Raw genomic sequence first — 25,591 nt, 5'->3', positions numbered from 1 at the left:
AAAATGAAGGCGATGTGCATTACTAAACTGGGAGCTAAAAGCAATAATTAGAAGAACAAATGCAGTGTTATCTTCAAGGCTTCAAATCATTAATAAGCTGATTTTAGAAAGATATTTCTAAACTATAAAACATAATTCCTGAAGGCAGCTGTATAAAGTTTTTTGAAATCCATAAATTTGCTAATTCAATTAAAAAGTTTTCCTTCTTTTAGAGCAAGATGTTGAAATATTGGTTTTGTTTTGAAGATTGTTAAGACTTATGTTCACAGGCCCTAGCTATTTCTGAAGTGTATATATATATATATATATATATATATATATATATATATATATATATATATATATATATATATATATATATATATATAGACATATATAGACATATATATATATATCAATTCAACTCATGTGATATTAAGATTAACAAACATTTATGCTTCATCACAATTAAGAAAACATAAAAGTCTCAATTAAAACTCTTACACAGGGTTTCTCGTTAGTGCAATCATGGAATAAGAACATACTCAGAAGCTACTCTAGGAATGATGGCAGAAAATGGTACCTAGCTATTTTTAAATTTAGAAAGTTAACTACACTGACCACAAGGCTGCCCTTGTATTGAAAGGCAGAAAAGAGACAAGTTTCATAGCATGAGTGAAAATGAAACCTGAAATTCAAGTGTTTTCCTTTTTTTTTTTTTTCTTAAAGACATGAAAATCCTAAAATTGGATAGGTATCTAGATTTATCAAAACTACCTCTTTTCATTAGAAGCCCCACAATTATTTGTCAATATCCATCTTGCAGATGAATTCTCTTTAAGAAAACAAGAATCTCAAGAAAATCTAATGCAGTGGGTACTACACTAACTACACAAAGTCATACATTCACAGCACTTGTGAGAACTTTGAAATTTTCTCATATTTCAACCTAAAATGCTTATTTTCACAGATTTGAAAAAAAAAGAAAAATCTTATCATTGGCAGGAGATACAGTGGCATGTTCAGTATTGACTTAAAAAAATTAGCCAAGATTACTAAATACTATTTTCCAGAACAATTTTTAAAAATACAAGTAAATTTTTAAAAACTGTTTTAAAATAGATTTTTCTTGAAAACATCAAACATAAGACAAAAAAAGTTTGTGTTGGCAAAAGAAATAAAACATAATTTGATAATAGTACAGTACCTTGCATAGTAATCAGTGTTTGCAGAGTAGTCTCTTGAATGCTCAATGCTTAACAAGACAGATTACAATCATGGTTATATATTAACTCGTATAATCATAGAATATTTCAAAGCATTTCTAAAAAATTTCAAAAACCAGCTTTGGCTAAATAAGTATAGCAACATTTTGAAATTTTAAAAATTCTCCAATATTTTATTTTAAAGATATTTTTAACAATTTTATTTGGCAAAGAGAAGTACAAGACCATCTTTAACATTTCCAAAAGGAATGCTCTTTCCTTTAAAAATGCATTTATGATTTGTAGGACAAATCCCATGTGTGAATCCTTCACTTATGTGCCAGTTCTATATTTTGTACAAAAAAGATCGAATTAGATGAAATTTATAAAATTGTAAAAACCAGTCCAGGCATGGTAACTATACAATCTTGCTGAAAAAGTACTAGTATCAAATCTAGCATAAAACAGTTTATGCCATATACTAAAGTTTAGTTCTTCAAGTCACTGCTCACTGCCGGCTTGCTTTTCCATTTTCTGTTGTCTCCATTCTGAGAAAAAGAAGAGGAACAAAGATGTTGATAAAAGGAAACATCTAATAGATGGTTTTACTCCATTCTTCAAATGATCTTAGTCTTTCAAAAGACCTCCAAAACTGAAATGACTGAAGTCAAATTTCAATATATTCAATAATCAAAGTAAAATCCTACTCTATAATTTAAGGTTTTTCCACTTCTTTCTTATCAGTAAACTTCTTTCAACTGCAATTTTTAAAAAGTACAAAACATTTGTTAAAATATCTGCTAATAAAAGGCACCGAAGAAATTAAGTTTCTAAAAGGCACTAAAGTTTTACTACTAAGGAATAAATACTCTACTACAAGAATACAATGTGAACAAAGATAAGTATGAGGCAAGTAAATATAAAGAAATTTCAAAAGCAATAAGGTACTAATGAGTGGGGAAATAAAATCAGGAAAGTTCAGGAGTAGGAAGTGACACCTAAGCAAGATGGAAAGTGATATACTGGAAACAACAAGCAGGCTGATCTGATTAGAATAGTATGCATGAAGAGGAGAAATGGGACTAGAAAAGTCAGGGGGAACCATGCTATGGAAAGCTTGAAAAGAAATTTATCCTCAAAAATAGCTGAGAAAGAAAAAAAGTCTTAAACTTATTTGAATTTAAACACAATTCTCCCAATAAGAGCTACTGAGTTAAACAGAATAGTATTACACTTAATATTATTGGCATTTTACTGAAGCTCTTCTATAATTTCACAATGCGTTCAGAGCATATTTAAAAAGCCATCTTCTAATAATAGTAACTATAAAAACATCTTCAATTACTAGTTTAAAAAATTTTAAGATTAACAAAAGATTAAATTTATTACTCATTACTGACCTCTTGGCAGTGGATTTTACAGCACTGATAATTTCTTTCCCTGGGATTCCTGACACTGCTCTCTCCTAGTTCTTATCCCACCTGTTCTTTCTGGTTTCCCCTGCAGTATCATCATTTGTCTCACCCACAGGTGGGTATGGCTAATGGCTCTGAGCTGGTTTCTCTCTTCTGTTTCCAATAACTTGATCCCTTCAGCTCCCATGGATTCAACTGTTCAACTCTTCAAGTTACTACCAAATCTATTTATTTCACTCTCCTTTCTCTCCTTACCACTAGTGTTATATCTCCAACTGCCTGCTAAGACACTTTCACTTCTGATAGCATTTCAAAATCAGAATAATCAAAACAAAATTCTTCACTTTTACCCTACAGTTTCCCTTGTTCTATCTTCACTGTTTTTCACAAGATTTCTATCTTAACTTTCAGTCCCATAGCTAGGAGTAATCTTTGAGTCTACTCTTACTCACTAACCAACAGTCAATTCTTGAGTTTTGCCTCCACATTTTTCACACCTAAATTCACTAACATACAACCACCACCTTATTTCGGCTTCTCTTCATTTCTTGCAAGGACTTCTATAGAAAAAACTTCCTAATTGGATTTCTTATGTCAAGATTCTCCACTTTTCTAATCCAACCTCCATATAAACAGATACCTTAATGTTCCTAAAAAACAGGCCTAATCTTTTCAGTCTTGTTAAGAAGTCTCAGTGGCTCTCGATTCCCTCAAGGATAAACATATAGACTACTCTGACATTTTAAATAATTGCTGACTTGGATTTCTGAAGGGAAAAGAAACTTTTTGACAAGGCTAATTCTGCAAGGCACTATATTCAGTAATACAAACCCATTTTCCTCTTTAAGATGTTGATATAATTCAGCTCTATTGTTGACAGAATTCAAACGACCAACAAATTCCTGGTGCTTCCTGGAGTTGGCAGTATTAATCCTATTACTCCACAAAGACAGCAAGGACATTGGCCCTAATATTATGTTTGAAAAGAGAGAAGGAAAAAAGTACGGAAATTATTTTAAAAATCAACTCAATTTTAGACTTGTCAAATTAGTGGCAATATTGTCTAGTTCACAGAATTCAAAGAAATCATTAAATTAACATTTTATTACAGCCATTTAGAAAAGAATGTTGTATAACTGATTAAATACATTTTTTCTGAAAAGAAAAATAAAAGGATACAGAAACAAATCAGTTATTTTCTATCCACCAAATTATCTTCCTCTCATTCAAAATAATTTATTACTTCTAAGACATCAATTTTAATGAAAATGATTAGGAAAAAGTATTTCCACTATTTCCAAGGAATTTCTTGATTCAATACTCTTTATGTAGGACTGAAGTTTGATAATATAAAAGAGTATATTTGTCTTTATTGACAAATATCTTCACAATTTGAGTGAAGAGAAATATAAGGCAAGTTAAAAATGCAACTATATCAACTATGCAGATTCAAGAATACACTGAAGTAATACATAAAGAAAAAAAATAGACTAGTAGTATTCAGGACAATCGACTGATTTCAAATCAGACTTGTTTCAATTCTGTAGCTACCTAGCTTCAATTGACTTCTCTCAAACACAATTTCTTCATATGTAAAAACTATTTTTCACAGAAATGCTATGAGGAAACTACTCTGCAATCCTAAAAGTTGATAAAAAGGTGAGTTATTATTATTACAAAAAGTTAAGCTCTATCTAAAATTTCTGTTACCCATGTAAAGACACTCATAATTTTTTGCTAAGAGCCTAAGAAGAAAACTGCTGCACTGACAGCAAAGTAGACATTTAGTGTATCATGAATAATTTTCTTCTCTATTCTAAAGTATTACAATGTGTTTGAAGCTTTCTTTATCTTTACTTCAAGGGTTCAATTTATTCACTCTTATTCACTCAAACTATCTTGAGTCCTTTTCTTCCTCAACTGTGGTACTTTTGTGCACTATAGTAGCACAACACTTGCAAAAACTAATTATGTTGATATTGTCAAATGACCTACAAAAGAGTCACTAAATGATGTAAAATATACTCTGAACTTAAAGTATTTTAATTCAAAATATAATTTTATTTCCTCTCAATAACTGATCTGAGACAATATAATTTACAATGTATATATTTATTTACAAATTCTTATGTCAGAAAACACAATTAATTAAAAAGGTCTATATTAAAGTCATACTTTGTCAGAAACTTCACGGAAAGGGACTCTAGGTATACACCACATTTATTCAGATTCCTGTGGCCAGAAAGTTTAGGTGCCTAATTAAGGTGTTTAATGGCCTTGGGCCTGTTTTAATGCAAGACACTCAAAGTTCCAGAAGCCAAGAATAAGCAACACAGGTTTTTCCTAATTCCCATAATTGAAAAAAGGAAAAATTACTCCTGGCAATAATAGTGTGGTCAGTTGGGCTCCTCACTTCTGCTTTTAAATCCAAGGCTGGACTTTAGTATGACGATCCCAGCTCAGAAGAAAAATGGACACACTGGGAAACTGAATTCTCTTCTAAAAACCCCTAGTTATGTGTTAACTAGCAACTCACAGAGTCTCTATTTAATTCTTTTTTATTTTTTTTAAATAAAAACAAAGAAGAAGAAAAAAAGAAACACTAATATAACTGTGATGAGGCTCCAAATAAGTGATATAAATGAAAATAGCCTGCTGATATCAAAGTGCTATGGAAATGTCAATTCTTTTGATTATAAAAAATTGTGGCACCACAGGTTTAGAACTGTAGGGATTAGACAAATTCCTAATCAATTTTCTGCCCCTCTGTTTCATAACAAGCCACACCGAAAACAAAACAAAAAACAAAACAAAACAAAAAACTAAAACAAAAACCCCAGAAAAACTAAACACCAGTTACTTTCAAGATAAAGGCACTTCTCAAAAACTTGCCTTCTCACCTGCTTGCTGATGCCTATAATTCCTTTAACAGGGACAGACAATTATTCCATAATAAGAATTTAAAGGTTTAAAATGCAATGAGAAAAGGATAAATTGCTTAAAACTCATTCACACTAAAACAATCAATGCAAATGTTTTGTTTTTAAATAGAAGTTATGAAGTAGTCAACAAGTAAGGGAACTGACTAAAGTAATCAGAGTGATTGACATCTGAAGAGAAGAAAACCATAGAAAGAGAAAAATGGGAACAAAGAAAACCACCACCAACAACAAAAAAGTGTTAATTCTGTAGACACTCAGTCCTATTCACCTTCAATAAAAAGAGAAGGGTACAACAGGGTTTTTTTTTTGTTATATGTGGATAAAAAAGCATACATTTGCATATTTTTTAAAAAATTGGTTTGTTTTTACTTTAAATTGGACTTCATTACAAAACTTTATTCTCAAAGGAAATTAATGAAATTTTCATTATAATTCTAATTCTAACATTTTTTTTCTGGGCAGTGTCCAGGGAGTTCAAATTCAAAGGTGTAGCAGAAGTTTTTTTTTATTGCCTCAGACAATAAATATTCACTAAGATGATATTGTTTGAGATCCTGAATCCTAAGAGCCTCTTTCAACAGGGTATGCCAGCTCCTCTTACCTTTGGATTTTTCTACAGGTGGAGTTTCATCCATTTCAACAAGAGGCTTCTTGTTTGGAGGTTCTGGAGAATCAGGAGAATCTTTAATAATCTCTGCTTCAGCTAATTCTTCTTTTCCACGTTCTAAAATTCCTTTTAATCTTTGGGAAATTCAAACAGTGAATTTGAAGACATATTTTTAAACCCAACTCTTAAATCAGCCAGTCTTTGAAAATCAACATATTTTTACATAGGATAACTTTAAAAACAAAAAGACACTCCCTCTCTCACCAAAATCTCTCTACTTCCAACCATATGCATAGCCCTAGAAAATACATAAAGTGATAGGAACCAAAGCCCCTCAATTTCAACTAGGCAAAATAACTAAATGAATAGGGTAAAATGTTGTTATTATGAAACTTTCAAAATACTACTTACATAGAATAAAACAAAGAAAAAAAATTTTAAAGACTTCAGAACTGGGACTGCCACAATGACAGATGAGGAAGTGTGCTTCCTATCACTCAGCAGACAGGTAGGCCCAGAGGTACAGGAGATTTGGTCAAAGTACCAATTTGTTTGGTTTAACAACAGTTATTTGTATTAAGAAAGAGTTTAGAAATCGGGGAAGGGAAGTAATAGTGACATAGAAAAAAAGGAAAAGACTATCAGCAAAATAATTTTAAAATAACAAAAGCAAACAAAAAGGAGTTCAGAGAGGGAAACAAAATAGGGCAGTTTTATTACTACTTTGTGAAATTTAGTATACTCTTTTAAAAAAACAAACCATGTAACAATTCAGCATTTCATATATAATGATACCTTTTTTGTCCTTTGCATATTGATTTATTTTTGTTTTTAAATTCATAAGTGAAAAAAATGAAAACAAAATGTCATTAAAAAGTGAATTTAGCTTTAAAGCCTTGAAAATCTTAAGGAAAAATCTAAAAAGGTAAATTTACAGAGAGGCATCAACTCAATCTTAGGAATAACTTTAAAATTGTCAATAAAAAAAGTATTTCTGCCAATTTAGGAAAAAAGACAAACTATTATTCAGACTTTTCCCTCTATAATAGACCTCTTAGGTTCCAAAAGTTGGCAACCAAGATTTCTCTTCTGAGGCAGTTAGAAGGTCAAAGCACTTTTGGGACACATGTGGAAGAATTTCTATGGTAAAAAGAATATGAAAAGAAGAAATTTTCTTTGTTAACAAGGTGGACTTGTTTTTATAAATTGTAGACCTCAGTTCCCTCAAGTAGGAAGAAGGGAGCTCCTTAAATAAAAAAATAAAAAATACCCTACCTTAAATTAAAAGCTTTTTAACTACACTGTTATTGCTTCCACATGGCTCAAAGCCTCATCTCTAGTGGGATACAAAAATGATGCATATGCAAATAACCAGCTGAACAGCTAATATAGTTTTAATTATTGATTTTTTTTGCTTAATTTAGCAAAATTCAATATTTATTTCATTAAATAATGGAAGAACTGTGTAAACTAATAAGCCACCTATATAATTAACAGCAAAAATGATGCTATTTTGTATAACTTCAACTTTTAAAAAAATATAAATTCTGAAGATATCCTGACTTTAAAGTGACAATAAACCTATCTGATAAAGCAATCTAGCTCTCAATAATTAGGGAAAGGACATGATGTATGATACTAAATAAGTTATTGGGGTATAGGATGGGAAGAAAGTACCAGATTTAGAGTTAGAGGATTTAGATTTCAATCAATAAACTTCATTGAAATTCTCTTCACCTTTTGTTACCCGTTTGTAAAATAAGGAGGTTGGACTAAATGCCTCCAGTTCTAAATCTGATTATGAATGTCTAAAGACAGCTTAGCTATATTACACAATGATAAAGTAGATGAAAAACAAATGCATGAAGTAAACTACTAATAAATAAATGAATGACTATTTAAGTGTGTGGTAAATGTGTGTTCCATGCCAATATCCTTTAAGATTTATTTATTAACTTTTAAAAGTCACCTCTCTGAATCTTGCCAGGACTTCTCTTGCTCATAATCTTTCACTGCTTTCTCTGATTTGTCTTCTTTATCTTCTCTCTTCCTTCCTCGTTTCTTCCGCTCTTCTTCTTCTGGGGGTTTGCTCCGACATGCCATCAGACATTCTAAGACTCGCTGATGTTTCTCAGAATTGTTAATATGAGCTCTGACAAGGGTTTCCAATTCATTCCACATAATACGATACTGCTCATCTCTGTAGTAAAGAAAAAAAAAATTTTTTTCTTCCTATAAAATAGAATATACCAGAGCTAAAATTCCATAAACTGAAGTTAAACAACACTGAGGAAAAAAAAGAAAATAATAAAAACATGGTATTTGTTTTCTCCTATACAACATTTATCTAATTATTTAATAACAAGAAAAATTTACTATAGTGTAAATATTAAGCTCTTATATTTATTTGAAAAGGATTAAAAAAAAGAAAGCTACTACCTTTTGGGGCCTTTTCCTCTTGTACCAACTGTGGAAATAGGCAGGGGATCATTTTTTCTCTCCATATCAACTAAGTTGTATATTGTTTTCTGACAGTTTAACACATCTTCATCTGTTAAGGATTCTTTGACAATAACGCTGGCTAATGGAACTACCTATTAATTAAAAAACAAAACAAACCCCCAGAAACCCCTTCAAATGTCTTGAACAATCAAGTCCTTAATGTCAAAGTGAAATATTTCATATGATTTTAAATAATTCAAGAGTTGAAACCAAACTTTCAAACAAAACGACAAATATTACATTAAAAAATTATTGCCTATTCGGGGAGGGAGGAGGGGGTAGGAAGAGAGTATATATATATATATATATATATATATATATATATATATATATATATAGAGAGAGAGAGAGAGAGAGAGAGAGAGAGAGAGAGAGAGAGAGAGAGAGAGAGAGAGAGAGCGCATCACTCCCTACACTAAAACATCTTTTAGATGAGATTCTTGACTGACCATAAAACAATGGACTGGGGAATCAGAAGACTTGAGTTACACTCTCAGATTTCTATCAACTATCTATACATCCTTAGAGAAATCTTTTGGAATCAATTTCTTTAGTTGTAAATGAGGTGGAAAACTATAGGCTAAGATTCTTTCTAACTCTAAAATTCTATATGATTGTAAAATTACCTAATTCATTCAAACAGTAGGTTAGAGATTTTTTAATCTGATGGTTCTCAAACTTTTTGATCTCAGAAAATCTTACATTCTTAAAAATGACTGAGACCCCTCCAAGAAGATTTTATTTATGCAATCCCTGAAAGAGGGATTACAGAACTGTTGGTCTAACCTAATCCTTTTATTCTATACACAAGGAAACTGAGGCCTAAGTTTTCCACTGATTTGCCTAAAGTCAGACAATCAATGTATGATGAGCCAGGATCAGAACCCAAATGTTCTGATTCCCATTCCAGTATGCTTTCAACTACAACAGGCTTTCCTTCTATTGTATCTATTCCACAGCAGGCATTCCTTATATGGATAAGAATAAGTTAAATAACTATTGCATAAGTTTGGCAAAGCTGTATAGCCAAAAAAAGAAACTGATACTGTGTAACAATTTAAAATTACTTACTGCTTGCATGTTGAAGATGGTGGTTTGTGAAATAATCATAGGCCAATAACGAGTATGTTTTTCTAATTGATCTTTTGCTCGTTCCAAAGGGACCTCAACACTTCCATCGATTTTATATCTGGGGTCTAGAAAAGGAGTTAATCTGTTTTCCCTCATAAATTCACCAAAATCCTAATGATAACCAAACAAGATAAAATTAGAAACTACATTTTCTAATTTACACAGTCTGGATTAAATAACCTCTCTTATAGTTTATGTTCTATGACATATAATGAAGAAACACAAGATACTATCTTTTGCTTCTTTTGGGTAGTGTGTGTCCAGAAACATTTGTGATAACTCTAGGTGGGCTTGAAAAAATTATTGCGTATATATGTGCACACACACACACACACACACGCTTATATGTTTTTATGTACACACATACATATGTATATATACACACACATATGCACAAACTCCCTAAAAAAAAAAAATTATATATATATATGTGTGTATATATAAATAAAAAGAGATTGAAGCCAATGATAAAGCTATGTTGCTATGGTTGGATTGAGGAACTCTTTAAAACATGAATAAAATAGGGCTGCATTTACATGTTTTGAAAGTTAAAACTTCTGAAGAATTCAATTCCTTTGAAGAACAGAAAATGAAGCAATATAAAATGCTAAGACCACTGACAGATTGTTTTTGTCTTCCACTAAAATTAAAATAATTATATGATGAATATAGTTATTAAATATTTGAATCTTGTTGGCAAAACTATTTCACAAAATTAACTCTAAACAGAAACAGAATCAAACAAACAAAATCAAACCACCTTACTCCGAAAAGTCCCTTTAACAGCCTGGTAAATTCAAAATATGGAAGTAGTACTCATAGACATTAGAGCCTTACTGTAATCCGGTAATCTGTAACTCTCCCACCACACCCTTCACTAATTGAAGGAGGGTCTTCTAGAATGGATCGAGAACTGCTCAAGACGTGCAAAAAAATCTCTCCTCCATGGCTACTAAGCATATGACTAATGACTTTGGAACCTGATTTTCGTGGCTGTTCCAGTAGAACAGAACGACCTGTCAAGAGCAAGATCAGCAAATTAATTCAAATTGATAACTTTTTCACTCTTTAAACATATTTATCTCAATGATTCATTTTCTTCACCCAACAACAGATTTTACCTCCCAGGTTTGTATTTTAGTCTCAGGTAACAAGGTTACTGTATTTTTTCAGCTATACATAAAGGAAATTATCAAAGTTTAATGTCTGATTGTTTTTCAGTCATTTGAACACCAAAAAAGAAAAGTTTGAGTACTTCAGGCCAGTCTCTAAAAGAGTAGCAGTAAAAAGAAGTCCCATTTTTGTTTCATCATGCTTCAATGTTACCACAAGTACTTAAAAATTTTGAGTTCCTACAGCTATTTAGACTTTTCTGAATGAGTTTTATACTTTCATTCTGTTCAAAGTATCACAATCATTTCTAAAAGGAAATTCTTTTTTTCCCCTCACTAATATTTTATTTTTCCAAATACATGTAAAGATAGTTTTAACATTCATTTCTGTAAGATTTTTGTGTTCCTAATTTTTTCTCTTTTCTTTACTCCTTTCTCCCCTCCCCAAAACAGCAAGCAATCCAATAGATTAAATATGTACAATTCTATTAAATGTATTTCCATATTTGTCATGTTGTGCAATAAAAATAATCAGACCAAAAGGGAAAAAACCACGAGAAAGAAAAAGCAAAAAAATGAATGGAAAAAAAGGTGGAAATAGATACTATGCTTTGATCTATATTCAATTTTCATATTCTTTCTCTGGATACGGATGGCACTTTCCATCCCAAGTGGATCACTGAATTACCGAGAACAGATAAATCTATAATAACTGATCATCACGTAATCTTGCTGTTACTGTGTACAATGTTCTCCTGGTTCTGCTCACTTCACTCAGTATCAGTTCATATAAGCCTAAACAACTCTGAAGGTCTTATGATGAAAACCATATCCAGAAAAGAACTTATGGTGTCTGAATGCAGACTGAAGCATTTCTTTTTTAAACTTTACTTTTCTAGAGGTGCTTTTTTTTTTTGATCTATGTTTTCCTTTACAATATGACTACTATGGAAATGTTTTTCATGACTACACATGTAAAACCTTTATTGTATTCTCAATTGGGGGGAAAGAGGGAGGAAGGAAAGAATCTGGAACTGAAAGTTTTAAAAACAAATGTTAAAAATTGTTTTTACATGTAACTAGGGAAAAATAAAATATAAGTAATTTTTTAAAAATGCCTTGTACTATAAAGCACTAAAGTTTATAACAATAGAAAAACGATTTTGAATCAAAGATGTAATTTTAAGTCATTTCCTCTTCAAAATATTAATTTGTGGGGCATTTAGATGGCGCAGTGGATAGAAAACCAACCCTGAGTTCAAATTTGATCTCAGACACTTGGCTGTGTGACCCTGAGCAAGTCACTTAACCCCAATTGTCTCAGCAAAAAAATAAATTTCATATATATATATATATATATATATATATATATATATATATATATACATACATACATATATACAAATACACACATATATATATATATATACATACATATATATGTATATATGTATATTAATTTGAAATCTATGGGGAAATTAAAAATTAGAAAATATTATAGTTATAATGTTCATTAATGAAAACATAATACTTCTGATTAAGGCCAAAAACACAAGTCATTTTACTAATCTCTGCAAAATCACTTCAATGAGCTCTGTAATGTTTAAGTTCAAAGAAATTAGTGTGAAAAAGGTTAAAAAGATATAGCAGGAAATGTTCTAGACCCAGATCAGATTTTAGAATTCCTTTACAAAACTTGTTAGCAATTAACAGAATCAGCACACCTATTTCAAAGTTCTCTCACTTGTAAAATTATACATGTAACTATACCAATGAAAACAAATAAAAAAGTTACCATTCAGAAGAAAGTTAGTAAGGCAGGAGGAAGGTCTACTGTTCACATCTACAGGTGAAATTCTATATGCTCCTGTGCAATAATGTAATTCTGAAACACAAGTAAAAACTCATGAATATGCATAAAGCATCACTTCCATTTTAGGAAGAAGTTACCACCCCCATTATTTCCATCATAGGAGGGAGAAGTTACCTCCCCCATGATCTTTACAATGATGACTAAAGATGAAATCAAAAGAATGGAAAAAACTTATCAAACTTCTAATTTAATAACTTACTTTGCGTAATTATTTTGAGTACTTACCAACATTATTTGTCCTTGGTGTACACCATTTAAGTGTTACTGTTTCTTTAAATGAGCCTTCTCTACTACTGCCTCCCAAGTGAACATCACCTTTAATATATTAAAAAAAAAAAAAAAAAAAGAAAAACTATAAATGAGAATGCGATATAACATGTAAGTTTTGTATGTAAGATCCCAATTTAATTCAATTCAACAAACATTTACTAAAGGTCTATTCTATGTAAAATATATTCCATACTGGAGAAGTAATAAAAGCAAGTCCCTTCATTACATAGGATATACCAAGTTCACACAAAAGATATACAAAACAAGATACCAAGGGATGGGGAACAATAACAACTGATGAATCAAGAAAGTACTCTTGTAAAAAGAAAGACAGCAATAAAGCTGAGCCCTGAAATAAGATAGGGGTTACCAAAGTCAGAAATGGGGAGGAAAAACATTCAAAACAGGCATGAGGACAAAAGCAAAGAGGCAGAAAATGGATTATCATGTAGTGGGAAGAGCAAGTAACCCATTCTGATAAGATGCAGAGTATCAGACTAAAGAGAAGAGCTGCATTGTGAAGCAATAGCAAACAAGTGCATTATGTCTGAGAAGCAAGAGCCTTCTTGAAAAGGGAAGCAGATAGGCCAATGGATGAGAGCAGAGGACTTTTAATTTCTGCTTAGTTATAGAGCCCTGCAAGGGCAGCCCATTGAAGCCTAATAATTTTTCTCAAAATGTTTTCATAAGCATAAAATAAAATCCATAGATTATAAACAAACAAACAAACCCCCACAATTATCCTGAAATAAACTTACTGAAGTTCACAGATCCCTTTGAAATCTACCCACAGACCCTTTGGAGGGTCAGACTACAGGCCAAAAGGACTTGAAGCAGAGAGGCTTCGAATGTTGTTGCATGAGACAATGAGAGTCTGGGCAATTTCTAGAGCACCAGCAGATAATCTTCACTGAGCTCTTGATCTGAACTGTCCTTACTCATGGCCACACTAAAGACAAAAGGCATCTAAATGGCCAGAGACTTCCCCAAAGGCAGTCAAGGAATTGCAGAAGTAGTCTGATTCTTTCTCCTCTCACTCCTGGTAAACTCCAACTTCTAAAGTCCTTATATGACATTTTACTTCCAATTCTGTTCTTTGGCCCAGGTTATCTTCCAGGTCTGGGATGCAAACCCTCAGAGGCATAATAAAATTGAGGTCAAGCTAATCTCAGAATCAGGAGGGGTTGAGTTCAAGTCCTACCTCGGATACATACCAGCCAGACAAGTGACTTAATCTATTGGAGTCCCCAGGCGACTAAGTAAATTATAAATCAAAAAAATTTGCAGATTTGTATTTCTAGAAGGAATTCCCTTATTGGAAACTCCAATAGCTAATACCATCACAGATCCAAACTCTAACCTCTAACATTCTTATTTTCATATACTTTGTGTGTGTATGTTTGTGTGTAGTTATGTGTGTGTGTGTATAAACACAATTCATCAAGCATTTATTCAACACTTATTGTCATATAATGTCCTAAAACCTGGAAACACAAAAGCAAAAATGAAAACACCTTTGTCATCAAGGAGCTTACATACCAATGAAGGAAAACAAATGATGTGACTCTAGGAAACCTAAATTGATCCCTCCACCTTACTAGATTCTATTTTCTTCCTCATCTCTCTCCAATTTACCTTGTACTTCCTCCACATCCCACCCAGGTGTAACTATTATTCTCCTCCAATAGAATGTAATCTAAAACACAGCGGAGAGAGCACTAGGCTTATATTGAGGCAAACTTGAAGTTCAAATGCAGCTTCAGACACCTACTATTTGACCCTAGGGAAATCACTAAATCTGTTTGCTTCATTTTCCTCAACTGTAAAGAGGATAACAATAGTACCAAATTTGCAGGACTGTCATAATCAAATGAGACAAAAATTATAAAGCATTTAGCACAGCCCTGAGTAGACATTATATAAATGTTAGCTAAGGAAGGACCCCTAAGAAGTCAAAGACAAAAATGAAGGTTTTATATATATATATATATATATATATATATATATATATATATATATATATATATATATATATATATATATACATTCCTAGAGCACTCTGTAATAGCAGAGAATTAGAAACTATGTTTCCACCAAATGAGAAATGGATGAAAAAAAATCTTATAATAAATATTACTATGTATTAAGAAATAAAGATAATTTGAACAGTGATAACAGCTAGTATTTACATAGTCAGTACTTGTCTATCAGCACAGCAGAACACACGAGCTTTAGGATACAATTTGCTGTGACTAGAAGTAGTTCCTAGCAAACTATTCACATCTGTGTAGAATCACTGGTTCAAAGCACTTCCTGGGAGTTTACAAAGAAACTAGCGTCTCTATGCAGTTTGAGTAGCTATTCTAATCCTAAATAGCAATCTTCTTAGTGCTCATGTAAAGCAAATATTTTCTATGGAGAAAAGAGAAGAGAATTCCTGAAATTTACATTAGGAAGCTTGGATAAAAAGTAACAATTACTCAAAATGTAAATCAGATTTTTTTTTTGGTACTCCAAATTCATATCCATCATAATTTGCTCCCCTCTAAAATTAAGGGTGAGCTATTGCATTTTCCTAGATAATTCAAAAATGTATTTCAGTTCTGGACATTTAAATATTTAAGAATTCATTCAAATATTCAAACATTCAAAAATATTCAAAAAAATTCAAATTAAATATTTAAGAATTCATACAAATATTCACTACTAATTACCTAATTATACAACTATTGACAAGCAAATTAAATTTCCCATGTCTATTACTTCACTGGTGTTAAAAAAATAAATAAATAAAAGAAAAAAGGTAATGATAATATAGTACTTGCCTCATACCTCGTGAGGTTCAAATGAGATAATGCATATAATAACTTTGCAGACTTCAAAGTGCTACATGAATGTTATCTTTTATTAATTACAACCACACTATGAATTGTTACTCTGAAATAAAATAGCCTGTTGCCCAAAGAATTAGGCTACAGAAGACAATTGTTAACAAATGGAAAGCAAAATGACAATAAGGCAATCACACAGAGATTTTAAAACCACATTTTAAAAAATTACTTAACACTTGAGATTTTTATTTTAAAGAAAATTGTAAACTGCTAGGAACCAATAGTACTTTGCAAAATAGGCCCTTAAGAGTTTGCTGGATGACTAATTTTAAAGATTAGCTCCCAGGATTAAGAAATGTACAAGTGGTTTTAACAAGTCACAATTTCAAATGTTCCGCTAGTATAGTCTATCCAAAAAAAAAAAAAAAAAAAAAAAAAATACTATATTTTACTTACCACTTTTTAAGAAATCTACATGGGCTTCTTTATGATGAAGTAATTCCACATCATAGTTGGCAGATGTGTTGGCATGTTGTTCTTCCTTTAATTGGAGACATTTAAAAATCAATTTCCCTCACATTAAATAATTAATTTTGGCTTTTGCTTTAAATGATCAAATACCTTGAAAAAGGGTAAGTTCTAACTTTGCAGTGGTTTGCTCAGTGATGTATTTAAAGATGCAAGAATTTTTCCCCCAACATGGAATCTAATCAAGAAAAATAATTCTCAAGGGTTCATAGCTATTATATCAGAACTAAAAGAAGCTGCTGCCTCTGGAAGTACTGAAGTAAAGGTATCAAAGCCACATCCTACCTACAACACTCCCAAATATAGGAGAATCAGATTAAAATGTAATTGGAAAATAATTAACAAAATAAATAAAAATACAATAAAACATTAATGTTACTATGTGGCTTTGTAAGTCAATATGCACCTATAAGAATCCTTATACAGGGCTTAATGACCCTTTTTTTCTATCTGAGTTTGATAGCACTGGCTAAGAATTTCTTTTGCTTCCAATCACTCTAACTAGTATTGCTTCTTAGGCATGGTTTAGTATTAAAAGATTGTATATGAAAAAAGTTAGGTTTGCCAAAATCATAACACCTTATGTTTCTATAACTTACAAAATACTTACAAAAAATATTACCTAATTTGGTACTCTTTAATAACTGAACAAATTTATATCTGAACAGATATACCTTTTTTTTTTTCTTCAATAACAGGCCACAAGGGATCAGACAGTTACATAAGTAATAAGATGAAGCCTTAGAATTTTAACCTAATTCTGATTCCCAGCCCAAGTTTTTCAAATTCTCAAATATCCTGAGTCTGACCATTTGGCCAACAAAACCCCAAATGTGGTCAAGAAGAGGCAGATGCAACTGAATCAAGTGAAATACCAATTTATTCAAAATTGAATAGCATCTTTAAATAGCTGCAACAGATGAGCAAGCACTATAATACATCAATTAGCAAATACAGAATCATCATCTAGGAACTTGTGTTTGTAAAAGTGAACACAGACTCCAGCACACTGTATTCTAAAAGTCCAAAATAGAAAACTTTCACATCAACAGCACGCAAATCAATAAGTAAACAAGTAAACTATCTGCCAACCTAAAATTATTTTTTGTTATAATGTATACTGAATTTATATTTAAGACATTAATGTAAATCAGTTCCACTATATTTGCTAACTGCTACATACAACAGATTCTGAGGGAAGCACACGGTTTCCAGCGAGGATCTAGCCAATGTAATTCAACAGGTATTAATTTTCCTTCTCAATACTGTTTAAAGGAAAGAATAACTAAAAAGACTCATGTGAGTTTCTCATTCTCACTATCGTTCAGAGTGTGATAGCAAAACAAAACAAAACAAAAAACAAAGTACATAATTAAATCACAACTTAACGATGGAATAATTGGCATTGATATGTAAAGGAAACAAAAGAAACAAGAATTCTAAGAAAACCACTTCTAGTCCTTTATAGGCTTAGAATTGGGGCAGAAATCATTTTATTTGGCTCAGTATTGCTAGCATCTTGTTGAACTGAATAATAAACATACAAAAATGCAACTCTTCCTAACATTAGGAAGCAATAAACCAACTGAAAATAATGGCCTATTACTTTGTGATCAGTACCTATTAGTTATTAACATCTTTATGTTATATGGTTAAGAAAATTACAGGGGAAAGAAAAGCTCCACCAGAATGCACAAAATTCAGGAAAATCTAGTAACACAGCTATCAGGAAAAGAATCACAGACATAGTAATAATATGAGATTAACAGATTAAATTTTGTACAAAATAATATGAACAGAAAAAAATTTACATAGCCTAATCTTAATTGGTGAAATAACAATGTTGCATTTTGTTCTGTGATCCTTCAAAGCATATATCAATAGTTACTGACCTGGTCACATACAGTGAATGTGGGCTAGCAAAAAAAGAAAATATGATATAGAGAGAAAAAAAATGCAAAGATCCAATTAAAATAAACAATAAACTTCAAAATAATTTTTAAAAATAGGAATACAGTCCCTCTCCAAAATGATAAACATTTTCATCTTACCTTCATTGGTATATTGGTAATAGTGGTAGAAGCCAAATCAAAATGTTGCTGTACTAAAATGTTCAATTTAGTAGCAAGATGCCGTCCTGCTCGAACACTATGCACTTCACTAGTTAAAACTGGAGACAACTACAAAAAATAAATAGCATAGAGTATTAATGAATTTGAATCTCACTATTTTTTAAAACATTTTTCTAAAACTGTTTTATAGAACTTAAAAAAGTAAAACTCATCAAATTAACATTACCACTTATTTTGTTTCTAAGTTTTCTTGGCTTCAAGTATAAATGGAATTAAAGAAAAAGAATAAAAATGGAAAACAAAACATATAATAAAATGATTATTTAGGAGGATTGTCAAGGAAGGGAATTTGATTTGTCTACAGAAGGAGGGCTACATTGCTCATATCCTTCTACTGAGAATAGTCCAAGAGTTTAAAATAAATATTTCATGTCACTAATAAAAGGAAAATGATTTTAAACAATTTTAGTAGACAACTAGATGACACAACGGATAGAGTGTCAGCCCTGGATTCAGGAGGAACTGAGTTCAAATTTGGCCTCAGACACTTAATGTTTACTAGCTATGTGACCCTGGGCAAATCACTTAACCCCAACTGCCTCACAAAAAAATCTTCTGGGATTTCACTTTACAGCTATCAACTGATAAAGAGGATAAAAGAAACAGTATTGTAAGGGCTGTGGAAAGACAAGTACACTAAAATACTGGTTGGTAGACTTGGGATATAGTGCAACCTTTTGTGCAAAATAATCTGAATTATTCCAGAGAAAGAACAATTCTTCATATCCTCTGATCTAGGGTCCATACCCTAAGCTTAGATTTAAATGGTCAAATATAAATATAAATACAAATATAAAAAGAAAGTAATTTAAGTACCAAAATATGAATGGCAACATTTTTCCACAATTAAGTATAGGATTTTAGAGATCAGTAAGTATTTTCTTAAATGTTTCTTTGAACAGAATGCAAATACAGAGGGGGATGAAGAAGAGGGATCTCTACACTTAAGGAGCTTAATTCTGTGATAGGATATTGTGCAACAAACAGAAAAAGAGGGATTCAGATAAACCTCATCGCGATAAACAGGAACCAGAATATGTTACTAAGAAATGACATAAATAAAAAAGAACATTGGTAAGAAGTTGAATGATGAGTAACTGCAATATTTTCTTGGTGCAGGACAGCAAAAGAGAAGACAGGAATTAAAGGTGCAGAGGGCTGCAACCAGTATCAAATATGGTCAGAGTACTAGTTATTTTTGATTAAATATTTTTCTAAGTTACAAAGAATGAGCTAACACTGGGAGGAGAGGGGAAAATTGCTTTATCTGGAAATAACTGTGATGCAAAAACAAAAAGTCATCAATAAAATACATTTTAAAACACAAAATATGTGTTGTCCAAAACAATTTATTAAAGACTATCCACTCAAGTACAGAAAGCTCCAATCTGCTCCAATGGAATAAAAAAACCACATTACTGAAATCTAAACCAATATAAATGTAAAAGTAAGATACCATACTGTGATTTGAATTATTAGCTTTGTTTAACTTTTCTCATGAGAAATAATTTTGAAGATGACAAGAGAGTTAGCAAAGTGATGCAATGGATAGTGTGCTGGTCTAGGAAGTCCTGAATTTGAATTCTGTCTCAGATACTTATTACCTTTGTGACCCTGGGCAAATCAATTCACCTCTGTAAGCCTCAGTTTCCTCATCTGTGAAAAGGGGATAATTATAACACCTATTTTACAAGATTCTTATAAGGATCAAATGAGATGATATAAAGTACTTTGCATATCTTTTAAAACATTACATAACTATTAACTACTATAATCATTACTTACTGTATTATTGTCAGTTTCAAATGGTAATATAAATACATTAAAAACTCTAGGTCAGAGATATATCAAAATAATTCTCTTTAAAAACAAGATGCTGAGTAGATATCATTTAAATTTAGTCTTTAGATAATATTAATTGTAGGTCTTTTACACATTAGATCACAAATTCACTTAAGAAAATCTGTGGGGCAGCTAGGTGGCACAGTGGATAGAGCACCAGCCTTGAATTCAGGAGGATCCGAGTTCAAATCTGATCTCAGACACTTAACACTTACTAGCTGTGTGACCCTGGGCAAGTCACTTAACCCCAGCCTCAGAAAAAAAAGGAAAAAAAAAAAAAAAAAAGAAAATCTGTGATCTCATCAATATATTCCCTCCAACAATGTATATTACCACCTATGTCTGCCCATCCTGCATATTCCAGTGGCTCCCACTAAGTGTATCCCAAGGGTCTACTGGGTATTCCTCCATTTCTCTTGACATCACAAAGTACCCTGAATTCATTGGTTTGCCAATCTGGCTTTTTTGCTTTTATATTTCTTTGCTAATAGTGGTAAACATTTTTGTTATTTTATACCTTGCTTAATATCAACAGAGGGTCAAAGTTATTTTTATTGTCACATCACTTAAAGATGGAGAGTATCTTTACAGTATTCAGAGGACATGCTTTATTGATGAAGAGCCTTTATGGTGGCATGTAAGCTTGGAAGAATTTTACATTCTTTGAACTTTCCAATCAAGCTTATGACTAAAAAAGATGTGGCTTGTTTTAAAAATCATCAACAGACTTCTACTTTCACAATTTCAAGCCAATTAAGCCAAAACAATATCATGTGAGCATATAATAGGAAAACAGGCTTAGCAATATTATTTTTCTTTAGGCATGATTTCTAAGGAATAAGTTCTTCATTGTATATGGTTGTATTGTATATGTATATGTTTCACTGTATATGTAGTCAATGTTTAATGTAAACTTCATACTCACTGTGTATTATTTATAATCCATAATCTTTCCTTTTACTTAAGACCTTACCTCCTTTTTAGGACGATCTGACACAAGACTATCTTCACCAACTGGGTACGTATGAATCAAAACTAATTCACACTTTTGGATCTGCATAAGACTTAAAAGATAACATTATTGTTATACAACATATATTTTCTTTATATGAAAAAAGCTAAATTTATCCCATTTTGTATTTTCCATTAAATTTGCAAAGGATAAAAAATATCATGGCTATTTTAAAGATTAATGCATGTTCATACAAGTTCAATAATTATGATCAATTATTAAGAATTTAACAGTGTACAACTAAGGACTGATTTGTTGTGTATGGGAAGACAAATCAGAAGATAAACCTGTAACAATTTCTTGGATGTTTACAACAGATGCTTTTACCAAAAAAAATAAAGATATCATTATGCTAAAAGAGAGAGAAAAAGTTTTTACCAATAAATCTTTCCTTAATGATTCACTGGCAATAACTACACAAAGCTTCTCATACTTTTCCCCTACAGTAACAATTAGGCACTTAAACTCCAAGGGCATAAAACCAGTAGCATTGCTGGCAATTTGCTGGTCTCTTAAAATTTGTAAGAAATAGTACTGTTTTAAGGCCAAGAAAACTATTTCTAAGAGAAGATATTTTTAGATTTTACCTTTCAGCTCTCCTCCCCTCTTTAAGAAGGGAACAGCTACAAAACAAGTATCAATGGTTATAAAGACATTGGGGGAAATGAAAAGAAGAGGGCAAATCAAAAAATGTATATGAGAAATATGTTCAATTAACTAAGGACGTTACTGTTTCTTTCATCTTTAAAATACATAATTGTTATTCCCCCAGGGTTCTGTTAAATATACACCCATGCTCTTTGTGGTTTATACTCACTGATCGGAATTAGCAGCAAGTTTGTTATGTTCATGAATGGTTTCTTGAACACAATCCTCAAGCATTCGTACATGACTATCACTATGGATTAAAAAGACAAAGATGATAAGAGACCACACTTTAAGAAAACTAGGTTTTAGAAAAAGTCAATCCACTAAGTACACAACATTTTTAATGATAGAAGGATTTAGAATTTTTTTTTAAAATACAACAATAAATAGCTTAATGCTAGAAAATACTGCCAATTCCAAAGAAATAAACTGAACAATATTTGTATTTTTAAAATCAATTTCTACTTCAAAAATCTCCTTTAAAAAAAACTCAATAGTTATTTTGGCATAAAAGATATAAACAAACAAATTTGAAACAAAAGGACTACTTTGAACTTGTTATTTCTGCAGCATTTTTAACAAAAATGCAAATAAGCAAATTATTTTATTTGCTTTGGAAATTTCACACCTTTTTGCATTAGTAATACAGATTATTCGTCCTCTATTTCCAACACGTTCTGCATTCTCCATCAGCATAGTGCGAGCCTCATGTTGATATTCAGTAATTTTGCAAAGAGTTTCCACTGCTGCAACCAGACCATGCAAGATACTGCAGCATTCTGGGTCTGCACGAGGATTAGGTGGTCCAACAGCAGCTAATGCAGCCATTAACTAATTAAGAGAAAGGGGGGAAAGTTGTTGACAAGTGTGGAATCAGATCTTTAGGCCTATCTTATCTAGTTGTGCTTCTAGAGAACTTGACAGCAGGTTATGAATAGGTAATTATCCTCCCTATGAGAAATCTGGTTGTCTCTAGGCAATACACACAATAGAAAGCTCTCATTCAATTTGCTATAATCAAAATTATCCATTAATATTTTACCTTTCTCAGAAAATTCCAGTGCTCTCACTTAGTCATTGAGCCTTTCCCAGAATTACATACTCATCAAACTGCCACCTTTGTACTTCCCTTTCTCAGTTAATTTTATACCAACCTATATCATTTTTTTCAAAGATCAAGTTATTTAATTATAATAAATTACAATGGGGAATGCAGTTATGACACATTTGACTGTTCATGACTCAGTTCTTCACTCATACAAATAATAAAAATTTGTTTTGGCTAAACCAAAAATATGTAAAGTACTGAATCATCTCTTTAATACAAGTATCCTCAATTCTTGACAGATCACTAGATTGAACAAAAAAGCCTCAGATGTGACTTTTAAGTGATTTGCCCAAGATCACACACATAGGTAATCACAAAGCCAGAATTCAAACTGGACTCTAAATCTATTGTTCTTCCCAATGTAGCATATTGCCTCCCAAATTTGTTGAACTGAATTGAATATTTCGAAGTTATTATATACCTTACAGTGACTTCACAAAAAATCTGGCAGAAGGATGAACAGTAAAAATTAGGATTCAAGATTAAGAAATTAAAAATTCAAAAGTCTTTCAACAGAATTACACAGTAAAAAGAGCACTGACTCTGGAATTACATAGAACTTAGGTTCAAATACTACTTGTGATTGTAGGCTCGTCAGTCACAAGTTTCCTCAGCTACAAAATAAATGGTTTGGGCTAAATGATCTCTATTATCTTTTCCAACTGTAAATCTGGAATCCTATGCTTCTGAAGCCTCACATCAGAAATCAGATGTATCATCACACTTTGGATATGAAGGTCAAGAAAATCAATTGTCAGATCTGGCAAACATCTGACTTTGTAAATAATGAAACAATCTATCTAAATGGACAGAAAGTAATCAATTACTGAATTAAGAGTCATTTCATAATTAGTGAATGCATGCAACATTATGAGAAGGAACTAAAGAAGGGGCCATATGAATGAAAAAAGCAGGATAGGATATGTTGTGAAAGTAGGATTTACAATATTTGTGAAGTCACTGAATATGATTAATTAAAGTAAGAAATTGAAGATAACTGCAAACCTGGGTAAATGAAAGGATGGTGAAATCCTCAAAAGAAAAAGGAACATTAAGAGAAGTTTTAAAGAAAGATTAATACATGCCTGTTGTTTTGGACATGAGTTTGACATGTCTATGGAACACACAGCTAGAGATGCCTAGTAGAAAGATGGATACGATTGGAGTATGGGAGGTGGTGAGAAGATATAAAGGGCTCAGAAAAGAACTTTGAGAGTGACCTATTACTAGCGGAAGATCATAGATAATGATTTAAGAAAAGAAATATAGAAGACTGTAGTATCCCCAAAATTAGAGAAGTGTTTCCAGAAGAGATAAGCAGTACCAAATGCTCCAGAAAGGTCAAGAAAGATGAGTACTGGAAAAGTCAATGGATTTAGTAATTAAAGAGACAGAGCAGTTTCAATTGGCTAAAAGATGAAATTAGAAACTGATATGTCTCTTACACACACACAATCTTCCTGGTGAATTCACATGATAATGGAATATATAAGCTCTCTTCTTATTTCCCTCTGAAAGAAGAAAACCTGAAATAAAATACTACTTCCATGATCAGTGAATTTATAAAGTTAACATTCTCTACATGCAATACAGTCTGAATGCTATTTTATGTGTATTATAAATTTACTCACACAGCGGCACAGCCATAATATACTTTCAAAATGCTTCCAAAAGAGGTATTGGATACATTGTTTGAGGGAGGGGGATAATGGGGGAAAATTCTCACAAATATCTCAATTATCTTTAAATTCAGAGGAAATGACATAATGGAAAAATCTGGAGGTAAGTGAATTTAGGGTTCAAGTTCTCTGAGCCTCAGTTACCTCACCTGTAAAGTAGAGACAATACCACTATTTTTTAACCCGTGGACACAAAATAATAAGAAAAGTTCTTTACAAAAGCTTAGTGTGTATATATTACCTATTTTTACTTTTAAAATTCCTTACAGCTTTAAATTCCATGACTCTATGATATACATGTTCTATTTGCTTTCATAGCTTCCCTTAGAAGCAAGGTTCATGGTTTATAAAAAATTGGTACCTAGAAAGTTTGGGCAAGCATAAATTTTATTAGTATATAGAACAGCCAACGGAGTAGGGGGGGAGGGAAGGAGGAAATTAAAGCAACACACACACACACACACACACACACACACACACACACACAAAATGTGGCAAATAGAGACTTGGCCACACAACAGCAGGGTTACTCAAGTGTGGGAGATGTGTATGACAGCAATATCTCAGGAGAAGCACATACTCAAGAGTGAGGTAGGGTAGATAGTAGTAGGGGTGCAATAGGGTAGAAGCACCATCCAATCAGGAATCAAAGTTATTTAGTTTTAGAATGAGTCAGGGCAATGGCAAAGTATAACTGTTGTTCCTTACACGTTTATGATCATTAGACTAAGTGATTCCATATTGGAGTATCTCTAAGATATTAAACAATATGTTT

The 25,591-nt window shown here is 31.8% G+C and overlaps 1 protein-coding gene across 4 annotated transcripts in view; it reads right to left on the bottom strand.

Moving 5' to 3' along the window:
- INTS13 (integrator complex subunit 13) overlaps window positions 1-25,591 on the bottom strand; it is an 80,253-nt gene that overhangs the window by 49,362 nt on the left and 5,300 nt on the right. For 2 of the 4 annotated variants that reach the window (XM_074268775.1, XM_074268777.1), the window contains exons 4-17: window positions 22,658-22,860; window positions 22,199-22,279; window positions 21,343-21,433; window positions 18,447-18,575; window positions 16,324-16,408; window positions 12,992-13,081; window positions 12,689-12,778; window positions 10,619-10,797; window positions 9,722-9,892; window positions 8,588-8,742; window positions 8,118-8,348; window positions 6,143-6,282; window positions 3,431-3,566; window positions 1,350-1,732 (exon numbers count right to left, since the gene is read on the bottom strand). In XM_074268775.1, coding sequence (XP_074124876.1) covers window positions 1,693-1,732; window positions 3,431-3,566; window positions 6,143-6,282; window positions 8,118-8,348; window positions 8,588-8,742; window positions 9,722-9,892; window positions 10,619-10,797; window positions 12,689-12,778; window positions 12,992-13,081; window positions 16,324-16,408; window positions 18,447-18,575; window positions 21,343-21,433; window positions 22,199-22,279; window positions 22,658-22,860 — 1,821 coding nt within the window. In that variant the 3' untranslated portion in view covers window positions 1,350-1,692. Of the gene's footprint in view, window positions 1-1,349; window positions 1,733-3,430; window positions 3,567-6,142; window positions 6,283-8,117; window positions 8,349-8,587; window positions 8,743-9,721; window positions 9,893-10,618; window positions 10,798-12,688; window positions 12,779-12,991; window positions 13,082-16,323; window positions 16,409-18,446; window positions 18,576-21,342; window positions 21,434-22,198; window positions 22,280-22,657; window positions 22,861-25,591 lie in introns of those variants that run through there. The other 2 variants (XM_074268778.1, XM_074268776.1) reach the window with 1 other exon arrangement.

Source organism: Sminthopsis crassicaudata, chromosome 5, assembly GCF_048593235.1.
Source record: "Sminthopsis crassicaudata isolate SCR6 chromosome 5, ASM4859323v1, whole genome shotgun sequence".
Lineage (NCBI taxonomy): Eukaryota > Metazoa > Chordata > Mammalia > Dasyuromorphia > Dasyuridae > Sminthopsis > Sminthopsis crassicaudata.
This window is presented reverse-complemented; position numbering and strand designations above follow the sequence as displayed.